The 15978-nt window shown below is 41.8% G+C and overlaps 1 protein-coding gene across 2 annotated transcripts in view; it reads right to left on the bottom strand.

The window, feature by feature from the left end:
• Positions 1-6548: 6548 nt before the first annotated feature.
• Positions 6549-15978, bottom strand: part of ZNF292 (zinc finger protein 292) — a 65085-nt gene continuing 55655 nt past the window's right edge. For both annotated transcript variants that reach the window (XM_038396119.2, XM_038396120.2), the window contains one exon: positions 6549-14680. In XM_038396119.2, coding sequence (XP_038252047.1) covers positions 7475-14680 — 7206 coding nt within the window. In that variant the 3' untranslated portion in view covers positions 6549-7474. The remainder of the gene's footprint in view (positions 14681-15978) is intronic.

Raw genomic sequence — 15978 nt, 5'->3', positions numbered from 1 at the left:
GTCTTTTACACCAATATTCAAGTCAGCTATCAAAGATTATAGGTGAGAACTTTAAAGCAATCAAATGTAGTATTTAATGCAAAGATGATTACATGGAAGTGAGGCAAGTTTGTAGAAAAATCAAGCAAACAGCAGTGAAGATAAAGAACAGTTTATACCACTGAAGGTAGGTTTTGTCTAATACCAGAGAATCCAAGGAAAATGATTTTTGGTACCAAACAATATAGCTGGCTGGTTCCGTGTAAGTTAAAGATAATCTTATTGTGGCAAAATATCTTGTTCGCCTCAGCAGGCTTAGTCCTTTTTAGCCTTGGAGACTCAGGTTTGGGGCAAGGCAAATCCTTACAGGTGGCACAGAGTCCTGCTACTCCTCTCCTCAGTCAGTCCCTTCTGCTTGTTTTCCTTCCCTTTTGGGGATGGAGTGCAGCCTCCCTACTGGGAAGGTTTGGTGTCTTGCTGCAAACAGCCTACTGGCAACTTCCCTGCTCTTCTCACTCCCTCACTCCCCGCCTCCTTCCACACAGGGGAGGGTTTAAAAAGGTCTCAAGTAGTTGGGGTCAGGTGAACCTAACTAGTTCCCTAGCAATCCCTTTTCCAGCTGAACCTTATTGCCCTGTGGTTCTCTCTCTTCAGTGGATAGGGCGGGTCCTTTTAATCCCCTGGGACTAATTACTACCCCTACCCTCCTTTGTAGCTGTTTGTCCTGGGTTTACCACATATCTCCCCCCCCACTCAACACTAAGGGGTTGGGCTACTTGGGTCGGCAAACAGTGAACTCTCGACAGGCCATCCGCATTGCCATGTTGGATTCCAAACCAATGTTGTACTCTGAAGTGGAAGGATTGAAGCGACAGGAACCATCTTGTCACCCTCGCATTTTTGTCTTTCTTTTGGTGCATCCACTGCAGAGGGGCATGGTCCGTGACAAGGGTAAATCTCCGCCCCAGTAGATAGTAGCAGAGACTATCTACAGCCCATTTTACTGCCAGGCATTCTTTTTCGACAACGGCGTATTTTCATTCCCTAGGCAGGAGTTTCCTACTGAGGAAGAAGACGGGGTGTTCATCATCCCCGACCATTTGTGAAAGTACTGCCCCCATCCCTACGTCAGAGGCGTCTGTTTGTAGGATAAACTCCTTCCCCCAGTCTGGGGCCACGAGTATGGGGTCTGTGCAGAGGGTCGTCCATAGACCTGAAAAAGCGTCTTCAGCCGTGGTCGTCCATAGACCTGAAAAAGCGTCTTCAGCCGTGGTCGTCCATCTTACTATGTCTGGGCCTGAGCTTTCATTAGGTCCATTAATGGGCATGCCCTGGTGGCAAAGTGGGGAATGAACCGTCTATAGTACCCCACTAGTCCCAGGAATGCTCTGACCTGTTTTTTTTTTTTCCAGAGTGGTCAGGGCCACTTCTGTATAGCTTCTAACTTGCTGAGTTCTGGCCTCCCCACACCCTTCCTCACTATATACCCAAGGTATCTGGCTTCAGCTAGCCCGAGCGAACATTTGGAGGGGTTTGTCGTCAACCCCGCCTTCTCAGGGTATCCAGCACTGCCTCCACTTTCTCCAAATGTGTCCCCCAGTTGGGGCTACATATGACGTCGTCGAGCTAGGCTGCCGTGTACTTGCCATGTGGTCACAACAGTTTGTCCATGAGCCTTTGGAAAGTAGGGGAGGATGGTATACCGATATAGTCCCTCTGAAGTTGCAAAGGCCATCTTCTCTTTGTCGGCCTTGGCCAGGGGGATCTGCCAATAGCCCTTGATCAGGTCAAGGGTAGACATAAACCGCGCTTTTCCCAATCTGCCAATTAGCTCATTTATCCGGGGTATAGGGTATGCATCAAACTGGGACACCTCATTCAGCTTTCGGAAGTCGAAGAACCTCACGCTGCCACCCGGCTTAGGCACTAAAACCACTAGACTTGACCATTGACTATGAGATTCTTCAATGACTCCTAAAGCCAGCATTTTCCTGACCTCTGTCCTGATCTCCTTTCTTTTGGCCTCCAGGATCTGGTATGGCTTGACGCTCACCTTCACTCCAGGCTCTATGAGGATGTGATGGTGAACCTCAGTAGTCCTGCCTGGCTTTTCCGAGAACACATTCTGGTTGCATTTAATCAGGCTGATCACTTCAGATTGTTGCTCCAGAGTCAACTCTGGGGATATTCCCACTTGGTTGGGCTGGTTGCTTTTAGGGGATGATGCCACTAGTGCAACCAACCACATGCGCTTCTCTATCCTGCCATGGTTTCAGCAGATTTATACGGTAGATCTGCTCCAGCTTCCAGTGAGCCAGCTGTCGGACATTATAGTCCACTTCTCCTATGGCTTCTATCATCTCATATGGCCCCTGCCACCTGGCCAGGAGCTTGCTCTCTGCCATGGGTATAAGCACCATTATAAGATAATATGACCTGGTTCTCCTACCTGGAACTTCCGGGTCGTTGCTTGGCAATTGTAGCATGTCCATTGGGCCCCTTGGGCCTTCTCCAGGTGTTCACACACAAGTGGGGGCGACTTGGGCTATCCTGTCTTTCATTTGCAACATATGTTCAACGACGTTTCTCCTGGGGTTTGGCTGTTCTTCCCAGCCCTCTTTGGTCATGTCCAATATGCCCCTGGGGTGGCGACCATATAACAACTCGAATGGGGAGAATCCAGTGGAAACTTGGGGAACCTCCCGTACAGCAAACAGCAAGTAAGGCAGCATGGCGTCCCAGTCTTTCCCAAAAAGAAAAGGAGTACTTGTGGCACCTTAGAGACTAACAAATTTATTTGAGCATGAGCTATCATGAGCTACAGCTCACTTCATCAGATGCATGTAGTGGAAATACAGTGGGGAGATTTTATTTTCCACTACATGCATCCGATGAAGTGACCTGTAGCTCACAAAAGCTTATGCTCAAATAAATTTGTTAGTCTCCAAGGTGCCACAAGTACTCCTTTTCTTTTTGCGGATACAGACTAACACCGCTGCTAGTCTGAAACCAGTCTTTCCCGTTGTGACTGACCACTTTCCGTAGCATGTTCTTCAATGTTCTATTGAAGCATTCAACAAGACCATTGGTCTGGGGATAATAAACTGATGTCCTGAGGGTCCGCATATGGAGCATTGCACATAAGTCCTTCATTAACTTAGACACAAACGGAGTCCCTTGGTCCGTCAGGATCTCTTTAGGTATCCCTACTCTGGAAAAAATCTGGATTAATTCTTCGGCTATGGTATTGGACGTAGTGTTCCATAGGGGTACGGCCTTGGGATATCGGGTGGCATAATTTAGTACTACCAGAATGTACCGATGACCCTGGGCTGACTTCTCCGATGGCCCTATTAGGTCCACAGCTATTCCCTTAAATGGGATTTAAAAAATTGGTAGAGGTATCAAAGGGGCCTTTAGGTGTGGTCGGGGTCCATGTATCCGACATTCCGGACAGGAGATACAATATCACTGGGCCACCACATAAACGCTGGGCAAAAAAACCCTCTGCAGAATCTGATCAAGCGTCTTATCTACCCCTAGATGGTCCCCGAACAGATGGCTGTCGGCCAGATCCATCACGCCGCTTCTGTGGGACCAAGAGTTGCTCTACAACTTGCTCTTAGGCCTGGACTACACTGTATAGCAAATCACCCTTAATCACATAATATGGCCTTGGGCCCTAAACTCTCCCGTCCATGGGGACCCCATTAACCTTGACTACTACTTCACGAATATTGCTGTATATTGGATCATTGGCCTGATCCTGACCAAAATTCCTGAGGGCCCCATTTGTACAAACTCGGGGGATCTACCTCTGTCTCCCCCTTGGGGAAAACCCCCAGGGAACTAGGTCCGGCGATTGGGTCGTTGATTGCTAGCCCTGTCCCGCTGTCCATTGAGTCACCTCTTTCCCCTTCAAGTGTAGATTTCTAGTACTGGTTCAAGTCACTTGTTCCCCTCCTTTTATCCGCCTTCTGTTCTCTCCGAGTTTTCTGGGGCTTTCCTGGCGGGGAGAGCAAATCCTGGCCAAATTCATGGAAGGCCGAGGGGGGTGGGAGGGGGGGGGTTCTATCTGGGCCACCCCCTGGGTCCCAGGTTCATTAATTATTTTCTTCCACCTTCTACCCAGAGAATAGGCCATCAAATCCCGGGAAGTCTCGTCTGATAAGGACTGGGTAGAGGAGTCTTGGAACTACTCCCGCCGTCACCTTAGTGGATGTAGTGGCGTTTCTGAGAACTTCTATTTTTACGGGGATGGTTGGGTAGTAACTGATATCCCCATGCACACAGGATATTCCTGAGCGTTTGGCCCAGGACAGTTGGTCCTGCCTGACCAGCTTTCCTGAGAACGGCGTGATTGCACTTCCTGAGTCTACTAACGCGGTGGTCTGTATACCATTCATCTTAATGGGGTCTAGTGTATCTACGAGGGACCACTGCTACCCCTACTAGACTTATTAGATCACATGGTCCCCCTATATCTCCTAGTTTGCATTGCATGGGCTCGTCTAGATTTGGGCATCGATATGTCCCAATTCACCACCCTGCTCGGGGCAGTCCGCAATTTTTCGGGCTACTGTGCTTTATCCCCCGAGCCTTTCTCCCCCAGTCCTCAAGTCTCTCCAGGACCTCTGGCAGCTCTTCCACCTCCTTCCTCCTCTCCATAGTCTGGCCCAGTGCTAGGGCAAACCAGGGCTTCAGAGCAGAGACTTGTATCTGATTCTGGCGCCTTCCTTCCCCGGTGGTCCGAGGAAGTTTTTGGGCTGCTAGGTGTTGCTCTATGAGAGCAACTAGTTCATAAGAGGAGGGATGATTTTGGCCGACCCACCCTCATATGTCCAGCGGCAACCCCCTTATGTACCTGTCCAACATGAGGATTTCCACTATCTTCTCCGGTCCATGAGTCTCAGGGCGGAGTCACTTCCGGGCGAGGTGAATTAAATCAAATAGCTGGGACCTTGGCGGTTTGCTGTCCTGGTATTTCCACTTGTAGAAGCGCTGGGCCCGTATGGCTGGCTCACACCTGACCTTGAGAGAATTTTCGCCTTCAGCTGGGGGTAATTCATAGCTGTCTCTGTGGTCATGTTGAAATAGGCGTTCTGGGGCTTCTCACACAGAAATGGAGTCAGGATACCTGCCCACTGGTCTTGGGGCCAGCCCTCCCACAATGTCATCCTCTTGAAGGCGAGGAGATATGTCTCTACATTGTCGTCCGTACTCATCTTCTGTAAATAGTTACTTGCCCGCAGCAGCTGGGCCGCTCGGGGCCTGTGCGTCAGCATAGTCAGGGCTTTTAACTTGTTCACTACTTCATTCAGGGTGGCTTGATCTTGGGTCGCCTGGTTCATCAGTAATTGGTTCGTCTCCTGTTGGACACGTACTGACTTTTGCTGGGCAGCCATCTATACCCTGGTAACCTCTTGTTGGGCCGCAGTGGCCTGTATCAATGCCTTCACTACATCCTCCACTTTTTGGGGGTGTGTGTGTGCGTGTGTGTGTGTGAGATTTACCCTTCCCTGAGATGGCTTGCCACAGAGCCTTACTCACTCACCACATGCCACCCCCGACACCAAGTATAGCAAAATACCTTGTTCACCTCAGCAGGCTTAGTCCTTTTTACCCTTAGAGACTCAGGTTTGGGGCAAGGCAAATCCTTATAGGTGGCACAGGGTCCGGCTACTCCTCTCCTCAGTCAGTCCCTTCTGCTTGTTTTCCTTCCCTTCTGGGGAGGGAGTTCAGCCTTTCTACTGGGAAGGTTTGGTGTCTTGCTGCAAACAGCCTACTGGCAGCTTCCCTGCTCTTCTCACTCCCCCCTCCTTCCATGCAGGGGAGGGTTTAAAAAGGTCTCAATTAGTTGAAGTCACCTGAACCTAATTGGTTCCCTAGCAACCCCTTTTCCAGCTGAACCTTATTGCCCTGTGGTTACCTCTCCTCAGTGGATAGGGAGGGGCCTTTTAACCCCCTGGGAATAATTACTCCACCCCCGTAGCTGTTTGTCCTGGGTTTACCACATTATATATGGTTTTAAAACATTTTAAGTTTTCTTGGATAATGACAGCTCCCACTAATGTATTTACTGTTCTGGTTACTAAATAAATTAGATACTTGTTACTGCAGTTAACAGCATAAAGAGCAATCTCACAAATCCCAGTTATGACAAGTGGCACTGCTTCCAAGGCTCATTCCAGTGTGGAAATACAGAGTAGGCAAAACAGTTGCCAAAAACAGGTGGCAAGAGGAAAGGTGAGTGCAGAGGGAACTTATGCCATCTGTAGAGTACAGATATTTTGTCTCAGAGTTCACAATCTCTACCTTTCTTTTTAGAAAGTGCTCCACTTACTCAGTTTTAAATATCATGGCATGAGGACTCATATTTATAGATATACCACACTGGTATGGTCAAAATAAACCTGTTTATAAAGCTGTTATTTAAAAAACAAAAAACCAAACCTCCCCCAAATCCCTCTGTTTCTGAAGTAGCTTTTTTTTTTTTTTCCACACAAAAAAATTAAACTATACATCAATCTAAGTTATAGAAACAAAAATAACCTTCATAAGATCACATGTATAAAACAAGAAATGAAATGTGATTTTATTTAAGGCAATACTGGGCTACTTCACAAATCACCACCTCAAATATATACACTGCTCCACACTACTAATTTTCTATCACATTCACAACAGGTTCTTCAATACCAAATGCTGTTTAAAATCTCCAATGTAGCAAACTATTTTTATTCACATTTCCATCGTATTATGGAATCATAATAGCTTTGTATCCAATTAAAAGCAATGAAAAATGTAGTTATAGGAAAACTATTTAAATTTATGACTTAGCTACATATGAATACCATCCAAAGATAATGGATGTTAAAATTTACAAAAAATGAGAACTGTCAGTATGTGTTGAACATATGAAATGTGATCTTATCCAGCTCCTTTCCTGTAAATAAACGCTTTAAGCAAAATAAACTGGATATGGCAGATTTATCTAGGTTTAGTTCAAAAATTTCTTAATTTAAAACGATTAAAGGACAATTTTAAAAACTTGATCGCTCAGTTACAAATTAAAATTCCGAATATAAATGTGTCATTTAATAGTTTAGACTTACAGACTGCTGGTGGCAGCAAATGATTTACAATAATAAATATATACAAAAAATGTATCTACAAATAAAGAGTACTGTTATACATGAGAAGTGACCTGGTGAAAGATACCAATCACAGACAATTCACAAAGATTTAGTTAATGGAAAGGACAATTTGATAGAAAGTTGAAGTTCTGATCAACTATTTACAAAACTGAAGCAATGATTCTGTTCCTCAAGTCCCATAGGGATAAAAACAAATAAGAAATTTACATGACTAATGTCATGTTTCTGCTAGGTTAAATCACTTCAACAAAATAAAAAAGCTTCACAATTACTAGCATGCTTGATGGCTTCCTATTCAAAATAAAAATGTATTACAGGTCATGTTTAAAACACAGTTATCAGTAATGTGATTCCCCTTCCTCATTACCCACAAGAATTTCTTTTGCAACTGGATCATCCTCCCAATGTCCTTCAAGTTTTTTGAGACTGACAGTAGGTTTCATTTCCTGAAGTTGCTTCAACACAAGCTCAGTGCAGTCTTTAAGAGTCTTGTCTAAAACTATTTTTACTTTATCACTACACTGAAGTTGTGATGGGTTGGCAAACTGTACAAGGGTTTCACTTTCAGAACAGGACCATGTAACATTACTACTTGCCAAGGAGGTCTTTTCATTGGATTTTTTTGAGTTTGAATTAGACCCTTTTTTGGTTCCACTACTATGGTAGTCTCTCTCAGCATTTTTCTTTTGCTTCACAGCAGACTCTTCAAGGAACTTGAGGAATGATACTTCAAATCCCATAGGCTTAAATGAGCTCCAATCGAAAGTTGTGGGCTGCTCTTCAGCAGTCTGAATAGCAACAGCAGTCTCTTCCTCCCTACGCATGCTACTTAATTCAACTGCCAGTACTTCTTCAGGTTTCTCAAGTCTTCTCTTTTTATTCTGAGAGAGGTTTTTTTCTTTATTTGCTCTCTTTAAATTATTAGATTTTTGCTTTTCTGAGTGGCAGGAGACAGTTTCCTGAAAGTTACTATTTACACTGGAAGAGGTCTTAGCTGGATTTTCAGCACATGTGCAATCCTCATTAATCAGTTTTGTAATAAAGAGTTCTGTCAGTTCATCTACTTCATCTTTCTCGCCTTTTTCAATTTCACTTTGTGGTAATGCAGAGCTACTCACGTCATCATTGCTCTCTGGCAAACATGGATCAGACTCTTTCACATCACTTTTTTTATTAGCTTCCTCTTGGTCAGAGGATGCTTCCTTTACTTGTGAGACTGAGTGTTTTTTTGAGACAATAAGAAGATTTCTGTGTTGTGAAGTAAATGCCTTTGATAACTTATGACATTTATAATGTCTAATTATATTACTCTCACTTGTAACAACTGAGGAACATCCTTTTATCATACAAGGATACTGAGTTACAAATCTGCTTGTACATTCAGATAAGGCATCATTTATAGCCTTTATCGAATACACATGTTTTCCACGTTTCAGGGAATAATCCTTGTTTTCTTGAATCTGCCCACCTTTTGTATTCTTGCTTTCCAAGTTAAGATTTTTCTTTCGTTTGGTCTTTATCGACAATCTGTTTCCTTCCTTTCCTGACCTATTGTGTTTCATTCCTTTATGTTTAGACTTTATTGGCTTCTCTTGGTTTGCCTTGCTGGAAATATTTTCCTGACCTGGTGTTAATCGCCTGGGTCTTATTAAGTGATCTTTATGCTTATCATTATGTTTATTAAAAATGTGTCTTAGAAGGTTTGATCTAGTTGCGTACATACGATCACAACCCTCACAATCACACTTGTATATGCCATCTTCTTCTACTTTGTTTGGCCTTATCTTAATTCCATGATCTGTCTCAAGATGTAGAATATAATTAAAATAGGCTGTAAATGAAGATTTACACTGAGATTGATCACATGGAAATCTTCCAACGTCCACAGCTGATTTCATACTTCCGATTTCCTCAGGAGTCATCTCATGAAGCTTCATATAATGCTGTATCAGACTAGTAACCTCTTGAAATATTCTCGAGCAGTCACTCACTTCACACCTGAATTCTTTCACAGTCTGTTTGGTTTCAATTTCATCACATTCTTCTTTACTTGGTTCACTTTCTTCTTCAACCTCCACAGGGAAGGCAGGCAAATCTGATTTGTGAACAGCCTGGTAATGAAGAATCAGGTTTTGTTGTATTGTAAAAGCTGCAAAACAGCCTTGATGGACACATCGGTATGGTCTGTAAGGACTATATCTAGTAGGAAACTCAAGAGATTTGGTTACTGGTTTCCTGCGTTTTCTTTCTTCTTTCTCTTTCCGATGCCTCCTAATTTTGCGTACTTTTGGCTGTATTTGTATATTACTGAAAGACACTGCATTATATTGCTCTGGAGGAACAGTAAGTACCTGTGGAGGTTTTTCCAGTTTTTCCGGATTTTTTTTTTCTGGGATTAGCTTTTCTGGGATTTTCACAGGTTGTATGACAGCCTCCTTCTTTACTTCAATTCCTTTAACCAACCGAGGTTCGTTTTTACTTTTCATTATTAGAGTCTGCAGATTTTTTATTTCAGCAGGCCGTTGGGTTATGTTTATAGCTTCATTATGAGATCGTCTTCCATAAGGTCTTTTTATTTTTAATTTTACCATTTCCTCTGTTGTGAAGTGATGAACCAGCTGACAGTGTGCTCGGAGATTCGAATTTCTTGTAAATGTTTTTGGACAGGTAGTTACAACACATTTAAATGGGGCATACTTCAATTGATGCTTCTTGATTTCCAGTATCATTTCTGCAGTGTATTGATGTACCTTGCCATAGTGTTTAAATAATGCATCCTTTGTCATAGCACTATAATCACAGCCTTGGTCCTGGCACACAAAAGGCTTGTGGACTTTGTCACTAAATTGAATATTACTTGTCTCTGAAGATGGCTGGGCCAGGGATGTACTCTCAGTTGATACAACAGCAACAGCAGTCAGCGGTGCTAGTGTATCTGCTGGAGGACCCGGAGACACACTATCAGACACCTGACTGGATATATCATTTTCTAATCTCAGTTTCTGCAAACCCTCTAAAATTTCCAACACTTGAACATCATCCTTTTGAGAAGTTTCAGGTTGAGAAGAGTTACTCTCTGCAGTGATGACATCCCTAGTGCATACTGCAAACTGGGTATGGTTGGGTAACTTAATATTTTGTGAACAGTTTGCTGGAGGGAGTTCTGTAGTATTTACTTGTGTATTCTTGGTTGACCCAATGACAGAATCCTGAATTTCATTTTTTACCTCAAATATTTGGGAATTCATAGCAGTCTTAATTATTTCAAGGGTTTTCTCAAAGTTTTGAATAACATTGTCCTCTGAAATCTGTAAATCAGAATTTCCCTGAGCACAGGCATTCAGAGTCATCATTTGGGAGTCACCATTTTCAGTTTTTATTGTTAAAGGAGCTAATGCTGCATGAGACTCGAGATTAGTTTTTAAGTTCTCTTTGACACTGGGCACGAACAACTGATTGTCAACATTATTTAGTTTTTGTGTAAGATTTTCTACCAACATCTGAGACTCACAGTTTGCCAGTAAGTTTGATTGAAAATTATCTGTTGGTACTTGCACACTCCCTTCAATGCTTTTGGCTAGAAGTCCCATTGCTGTTAAATCATTTACTACTAATTTTTGTGAAGAGTTAGGTGAAAGCAATGGAGTAGCTGCTTTTTTCTTTCTCTTTGAAGCACTGCTCCCCTTCTTATTCAAGGTACTTGATCCTGAATTCTTGGGACTATTTATAACTGAAACTCGCGAACTATTACTTGCAAAATTCTGTGCTGCTGCAACAGAATTAGAAAGTGAGCCAGAGCACAAGCCATTTTCAATAGTCTTTAGCATTAAATCATCGGTTGCAAAAACAGACAAATTGTTGCAGTCATCCGATGAAGGAATTTTGTTGTTTAGGGCCCGGTTTTGGTTTGTTAGTAGGGTACTTGGGTTGCATACTGTCTGCAAAAGAGGGGATACAGTTGTATTGGAGAGAACTGCTGCATTCATTTGAGTTGTACCAGTGACACAGCTAGTTGTAACTATATGTGGAAGCATTTCAGTGTTATCAAATGTACTTGGAATGCCTGCAGTTTCCAAGGCTTGTTTAATAATTTCATTTCCTTCCTCATTCACACTAGTATTAAAGTTAGCCACACTAGCCCGTGGAAACATGGTCTGTAAAAAAGCAGCTGAACGGTTTTCAGCTGCAAGCAACTGTAGGAATGATGGATCTTTAAAACATGCTTCTGGATTGAACGTAGACTCCTGGGGTTGCTGCAAGTTTCCTACATTTGAGGAAAGAATCATACTGGCTAGTAGAGAAGATTGTCCATTAGTCTGCAGGGCTTCTGGAGAAATTTCTGACCCCTCAATGGGTTTACAAACAGACCGTTTAGACAAGTGACCACCAAGTGATCTGGGATTAGTAAAAACTCTGAAACACCTACTACAGATAAATTTGCCATCTCTAATTATTGCTGGCCATTTTGCTCGCTTGTTATGTTTTGGTTTCCTTTCTTTTCCATTTGGACCCCGTCCACGATCCTTTTTTACCTTTTCTGAAGCTGGAACTTGGGAGGTGGTTTCACTGAAGTTATTTTCACTATTTGCTCGAGAAGAAAAGATTGGTTCATCAACACTTTCCTCCTTTGGAAAAACAGAACTAGTGTTTCCTTCTAGTTGTGATGAAAAATGATTTGTATTGTTTTCCAGCTGCGAGAAGACTGAATTTGGGACATGGTCTGCTGGTGAAGGAAAGAGAGAAATGGAATTGCTTTCGGCAGGTAAAGGAAGAAAGGGATCTGAACCACTGTCAATATTCAAAGGCATAACTGTTTTTGCCAGATCTTCCAATTGTGAAGGTAAAGCCGTACTGGATAGATTTTCTATTTGGGAACATAAAACACTCTCAGGTTCACTTTTAATACAGACTGGATTTATGACACTTTCCACTGTAGGTATCATTGGATTAGACAAAGTTTCTAAGTGGGTTGGGAAAAGCGTATTTGAGACATGTTGCAACTGACTTGAGCAAGAAGCATTTACACTGGTTTTGTTTTGTGATATAAAAGCAGCATTATTGGTGTTGTCCACTTGCGATGGCAAAAAATACACGATCTTTCCATCAGTAGGCATATTTTGCAAATTGCTGGGTTTTCTGGTTTTCTTATTCTTACGTTGCATTTTAAAAGCAGCGTATTGATCAGGGTGTGCTGCCTTCATATGTTTGCCAATACTTTGTGAGGAGTTGTAGGTTCGAGTACACCCCTCAACTTGACAGTTAAATTTTTGAACTGGTGCTGCTGGTGGTACAGCTGGAACTAAAGAACTGCTTAGGCTGGACTGTGATGGAAGAAATATAATACTCTCTAATGTCTTCAGGGGCAAATTAAATGGATTAGTTGCACTCTTAACACTGTCTTGATGTTCAAGTTTGGAAACAGGTAAGTTGTTTCGATAACCTGTCTGATTCTGCATGCTGAAAGGCGTCATATTACTTACTTGTCTTTCTAGGCTTTTTGATGCAAGAGCTTCTGTTTTTGGTGTGTCTGAATTTACAGAAATGTTTTGAATATTCTGGGACTGACTGAAACAATCCTCCTCCTTTCTTCCCTGGAAAACTGGAAGACAAGAATCACTGCAAGAATCTTCTGCTGCTGAACACAACTGACGGACTACAGATTTACTGGTATCTATTTTACTGCCCGCAGAAGCTAACTTTCCTCTTCTCACAAAGTTATCCCGGACCTTCTGGCTAAGAATAGGCATCCTGATATTGCTGATTCTAATAGTTGCTTCTTTCTTTACCAGACCAGTGACAGAGTGCTCCAAACCATCAACAGATAGGGAATCAGTTTGCCTCAGTATGCTGGCTGATTTATTTGCTCTCTCAGTCCCAGCTGATTCTACTTTGATTTGATCCCACACATTACTTTCTGCTTCAGTAAAGTTACGTGTGTTACTGTCTAGAGGAGAGATCAATTCCTTTTTTACAGTAACCCCTTCAGGGTTTTCATTAGCTTTTGAAGACTGAATGAGATCAGATCGATTAGTCTGGCCTTCAATCTCTAACACTTTTTCAGGTTGCTTATTATGATCTTCACTGTGTTTTTCTAGTTCATTCTGAGAACGGTAAACTTTTCCACAGCCTGTGAATTTGCAGGTATAGGTATTATAGTGTTGTGCTTCATGATCATAGAGCAAATATGCTTCTGAAAACACTCTGCCACATTTAGGAAACATACACTTTGCTCTAAAGACTTGATGTTCTTTTCTATGAGTTAACAGCTCAGCATAACTGTTAAAACCTGCCTTACATTTCATCTGTATGCAGATGTAGGGCTTGCTGCCACAGTGCATTTGTAAGTGATCATTGAGGTGAGTAACACTTACAAAATGTCGTCTACAGTACTGGCAAATCACTTTTTTGCTTTGCATTTCAAGAAAACGTTTTGCTTCTTCATTATCTTTATGCCCCTTTGCATGTGCAATCAAATTTTTAAAGTATTTAAAACCTTTTTTACAAAAGGTTACCGGACAAGTGAATTCATTAATAGGCAATGGTTTTTGAACTGGTATTATCTCTGGTACATAAGGTTTATCTTTGTCATCATTTTCATCATCTGAACCATCGTTATCATTGAACACTATGAAGTCTGCTGAATAAAGACTATTCTTTTTAATGGGTCGTTGTTCCTGCTTGGATATGGCATCAGACTTCTGATTTTCACTGGTGGTTGCTATTTTAGGAGGTCTTCCCAATCTTCTCAGTGGTTTCATAGCAGCCAGTCTCTCTTTACTAGACTTCTTAACATGTAGAGTTACATGAGGAACAAAGGTTTCTTTAGAATTAAAATTGTGTGCACATATAGGGCAACTGTAAATTCCATCTTTATAGTGTTTCTGTGCATGCCTAACTATTCTATGACCAAGAAATTCTTTGTCACATAACACGCAATACTGCATGTAGGCTTGCCAGTTCCTAAACCTAGCTGATATGAATCCCCTCTCTCTCAGTTTTTTAATTTCTCTCTTTTTCTGCTTTTCATCTCTTATGCCTTTAAGCAGGCTTGTAGCTTCATCGAAATTGCCAGCAAGACCATTCAGAGAAGTTTCTTTATTCTCTTCTTGGCAGTCTTCGACCTTCTCATATACTTCACTGTCATTCAGCTCATCTATTGAGGATACAATGGATGCCTCCTCTCCCATCAATGCAAGACACTGACGTTTCAGAGTTTTCCAGTCCCAGAATTCTGGATCAAAAGGCCACTGAGTTTTCAATACAAGCAAGAGCTCACAGCGTAATGAATTTGGTATTGGAAGATTCTCTTCATCATATTTCTGGTCAGGCTGATTATACAGCATTTCAACAGCATAGTATGCATCCACAGTTGGCTCAAGAAGAAATTCACTTAATTGACAAGCACGTTTAACCTCCAAATCATCTGGCAACAAACAGGAGATAGTCTTGCAAATGGATATCTTGACATCTGTGTTTTCACTGGATTCCAAGCGCAGTGCTTTCACACACAGTTCAATGCAGGTTGCAAGTCCAGCAGCTTCAATCTGCAAAGTATAAAGACACGAATTTTAAAAAGTCATTTGACTAGAACTGTTTATGCATTTGTTAATTCAAGATAATTTTCATTGTTCAATCCTGAATTTCAAGAAATTGTAAAGACAAATCATAATAAGGTGTTTATTATTCACATTTTAAGTTTAAAAAAAAGATAGCTTAGTAGCTCACACTGTAGAACTGTGCACCACAATGAAATAAAGCCCCGAACATTGTGCTTTGTTTGTGTTACTTGGTCTCCAGCCTGGAGAAGGAACTTGAACACCAGCCTTTTTAAAATTCACACACAAGTGAAAGATGCAGAAGGCTCCCCCATGTTGCCCTGTTAGGATCACTTATTTTAGGAGTGTGTACAGTAGTACAGTACAGTAGTTCAGTCTTTGTATTAATGAAGTACTGGACCTTTCCCAAATAAAAGTGACCAATTATGACAAATTATATGTTACAGTTTTGAGAGAGACTCTGTTGATATCAGGTTCATTTCACTCTGGTCACAGAAGCAGAAGGTAAGTGTGGTAATCAATAAGTCTTCTAACCTTCCTAGTTACACTAATTATAGCAGTACACACAACACCAAAATAGTTAAATCTTTTATTTAAGATATAAAACCAAATTTTTGAAGGGACTAATGTAACAGTTATAAAGCCACCTTGATCTTAAACTGAGAACACAATTCATTCTGATAAATATATGTATATGAAAAATTAGTAAATATATTAATTAAGTGTTTCACCTAAGTGTCTAAAAGGTCATCTGTGGGTAATTTTTTCTAGAAAAGTGGACCCTGATTCTCATTTACACTAAGGCCACTTTACACCACCCTGGCAGAGACTTGGTGGGATAAGTCTCCTGACTAGACTATTGGTATAGAGGGGTATAGCTTATTGAATGACAGGCAGGGCAAAAAGGGAAGAGGTGTTGCATTATATATCAAGAATGTATATACACGTGTGGGGAGAGAGAGAGAGAATCAGGTGAGTGGCAGACCAGTTGAAAGTCTCTGGTTAAAGATAAAAAGGGTAAAAATGGGTAATATGGGTAAAAATTAAGGCTGACATCCTGGTAGAGATCTACTATGAACTACCAAATTAGAAAGAGAAGGTGGATGAGGCATTTCTCGAACAGAGACCACAAATATCCACAGCACAAGATTGGGTAGTAATGGCAGATTTTAACTACCTGGACAACTGTTGGAAAAGTAAACTTGCAAACACAACATTTCCAATAAAAGTTATTGCAATGTATTGGGGGCAACTTTATGTTTCAGAAAGTGGAAGATTTAACTGGA

The sequence above is a fragment of the Dermochelys coriacea genome, chromosome 3 (assembly GCF_009764565.3).
Source record: "Dermochelys coriacea isolate rDerCor1 chromosome 3, rDerCor1.pri.v4, whole genome shotgun sequence".
NCBI lineage: Eukaryota > Metazoa > Chordata > Testudines > Dermochelyidae > Dermochelys > Dermochelys coriacea.
Note: the sequence above shows the minus strand (reverse complement) of the source record. Positions and strands in the feature narration are given on the sequence as shown.